This window comes from Pteropus alecto, unplaced genomic scaffold, assembly GCF_000325575.1.
Source record: "Pteropus alecto unplaced genomic scaffold, ASM32557v1 scaffold100, whole genome shotgun sequence".
Classification (NCBI taxonomy): Eukaryota; Metazoa; Chordata; class Mammalia; order Chiroptera; family Pteropodidae; genus Pteropus; species Pteropus alecto.
Genome location: NW_006430723.1, coordinates 4679173 through 4682436, shown reverse-complemented (window position 1 = coordinate 4682436; position 3264 = coordinate 4679173). Strand labels below are relative to the sequence as shown.

The following is a 3264-nucleotide window of genomic DNA, read 5'->3' as shown; positions in this document are numbered from 1 at the left end:
AGTGATGATGGAGGAATTTCAGGCAGCTTCATTGTGTGAGGATATGCCTCAGCATTGCCACATGCATCGCACAGAAGGCTTCCTCCTCTTTTGGCCCTGAGCATTCACGGGGAGCCCAGTGCTAGAGGTGGAGACATCTCACCTTGCACCTGAGATAGGAGCACCAGGCAGGAGAACAGCATCCAGGACAAGCTGGGGAAGGCCATGGGAGGCAGCATCGTGTCTGAGACTTGAGGAAGCAATTAGAGATCATTAAAGAAGTGTGATCAGAGAGAAGGCATGCAGAGCACCCTCTGTTCTTCCTCTTGTCTTTTTTCTGTCTCCTAGGAATAAATTGATCTTGGTGATTGATATTCATCTCATTCTATAGTTCTGGAAAGAAAAGGAGAATATGTACACCCTACTACCCTGAGACCTCCCAGGATGGCCTTACCTGAGTCTCAGAATTGCTAAAATCCTCCTATAACCTTCTCTGAAATGTGTGAGTTAACCCTCTGTCATGGATCTCATCTTCTCTCAGCTTGCACTTACCACCACTTACCTGTTTTGCAGGTACCTGAGATGGTTGGTCAAGTCAGAAACGACTAGGCTTTTATAAGAGGAGCTGAGGGAGGGGTGCCGGAATGGATAATGAGAATATGGAGACATAGGGATCATGGGGACGGGCTTGGCATTAATTCAAGGAGATTTGTGCCGTGGGGAGTGGACTCTTCCTGGCAATGCCTGGGAACCACCCCAGATGTTACCTCTTTCCTGTTAGCAAGCCAGTACTTCCCTGAGGAACAGGTGAAGTTTGGACTTTCTCCTCCCATGCCTGGATTGCTTGCACTGAAAAACTTTCGGGAATGAAGGTGGCCTGTGGCACAAATTCTGATGTACGTAGTTTAGAAAACATTGTGACATTGGATAGATAAGTAAAATGTTAAGAGTGTATTTTTGAGCAATCTACTGAGAACTCAGTCCTGCCGGCCTATGTATAAATGTTTTATTTTTTCTCTCTATATATACATATATATATGCACACACACACACACACAAATGTATTTTTTCTTTACACCTTGTCTTTTAAAATTAAAGAAAAACAAATCGATAAGTAAAAATTGTGTGGGTATAGGAATTAGAATTATTGGTGAGAATCAAGTATTAGTGAGGGAAAAGTAATGATTGAAATCAAGGCAAGGATGTTAAGATCCTAATTTGAACAAGCCAAATGAGAAAACACATCTGAGACGGTTGACTAAAGGGGAACATTTGCAAATGTTAAGGGAGGAAGAGATGGTTCAGAGCTGCTGCTGCAGCAATCTTGTAAGTCGACAGGCCAGCCAGGAACGCAAGGAACAGCAGAGGAGTGCACTTGCTCTCCCCAGCCATGCTGGTTCGAGAACACTGACGAATAGTTCCCTGGTAGTTTAGTTCAGTTCTGAGATGGCAGTTTGATACCTTACAGGGCACTCTCAGATGGTGATATGCAGACCCATGAGGGTCTTCAAGACATTTTCAGGAAACTATGAAGTTGGAATTTTCATAATTATACTTAAGTGTTTTTTGTCTTTTTTACTGTGTTGACATTTGCCTGATGGGGCAAAAACAAAAGTGGATAAAATTTTTAGCACAGTGGTGTGAACCTGTATTTTTCATATCTATACACTTGCAAGGAACAAAAAAATAAGTACATAGAAACAAAAAAGACATTTTTAAGTAAAAATGTCTTTCATTAACTTAATGAAACAGTAAAGATAATTTTAGTAAATCTAAAACCTTGGATACATTTCTTTTGATATTCTGATATTCCGTATGACTAAATGGAAAGTCTGTATAATAAAATATAATTGTTGTCTTGAGAAAAACATTTGTAATACTTTTAATCCACAGTTTTCACAGAACATAATTCTTACTTGAAAAATGGACTGAACGACAAACTTATTCTCAGACAGGCATTTTTTGACATTTTTTTCAGAAATGATTAAAGCTAATTTGTAAATAAATATTTAAAAATATTAATATCTAGAATAATACATATATAAACATTAATCTATATATCAATAACTCATAAATAAAAATTCTTTGGAGTCTTCAATAATTTTTAAGAATATAAAAGTGTGTTAATATCAAAACTGTTTGAGAACCTCAGATTAGTACTGTGTTACCAATTTCCAGGAGATAAAGGGGATGAAGACAGATTTCATGTTACAACACAGAAATACAGTCAGCAAAGTCTAGAAGGTGAGAAACTATAGGACAATGACTCAGCAAATGGATTTAAGGAAATAAAGCAATATTACACTCTTAACATATAAGAGATCTATCAATCAAATACAATGTATGCACCATGTTTAGATCTTAATTTGAACAAATCAAATGGAAAAACACATGTCTGAGACAATTGACTAAAGGTGAACATTTGAAAATGTTAAAAAATTATTTTTAGTGTGATTATGATATTGTAATTATATTATTTAAAATGTTCATTTCATTTAAAAATACATATTAAAGTACTTACAGTTGAACTGTGCTGTTTGGGATTTACTTTAAAATAATCCAGTGTAGTCAGAGTAACGGAAATATGTAGATGAAATGAAAGGCCATGAGATGATTATTGTTATTGTTTAGTGATGGATACATAGAGGTTCATTTCTTTAATCATTGGGTTTGTTGGAATGTTTGTCATAAAATATTAGTGAAGACATTCATTTGATTAAAATATTTGTTAAAAGTTCAAATACATATCACTCTACTTAAAAACATAGAACCATTAATGTATTTAAATTTCTTTGTGTCCATATACCAATAATTTTGTTCTCCATTCAGAAATAATAATTTGGAAAATAAACGTGTAAGGCACAAATAAAATGCTTTCGATATATATAACTGACAAAGGAGTTATATCTAGACTATGTTTACATTAAAAGTCAACAAGAAAAAGAATAACACATTCATTAAAGGAGAGGAAAAAAACAAAAACATGCATTTTGTGAAAGAAGCAAAGCAATTAACACATACATGACAACATGTCCACCTCATTAGCAATCAATGAAATTCAAATTAAAATAAAAATGACATATACCTGACGAATTGACAAAAAAGAAAGTTTGTCTTTCAAATGTTTGGTGATAAAGTAAAACAATGAGTGCTTTGTATTTCTGCTGGTGGTAGTGGAAATAGATACAATCTTTTGGGAAAAGTGGCATTTTATTTCACCCTGATAATCATTCCACTCCCAGGAATCTATTGCTTGCATATGTGTACGCCAAGTGGTATGTACAG

The 3264-nt window shown here is 35.2% G+C and overlaps 1 protein-coding gene across 1 annotated transcript in view; it reads right to left on the bottom strand.

Annotated features, from left to right (window-relative positions):
* Positions 1-218, bottom strand: part of LOC102898545 (lithostathine) — a 2219-nt gene extending 2001 nt beyond the window's left edge. The window contains exon 1 of the mRNA XM_006905243.1: positions 143-218. Within this exon, the coding sequence (XP_006905305.1) occupies positions 143-218 (76 nt within the window). The remainder of the gene's footprint in view (positions 1-142) is intronic.
* Between the last annotated feature and the right edge of the window lie 3046 nt (positions 219-3264).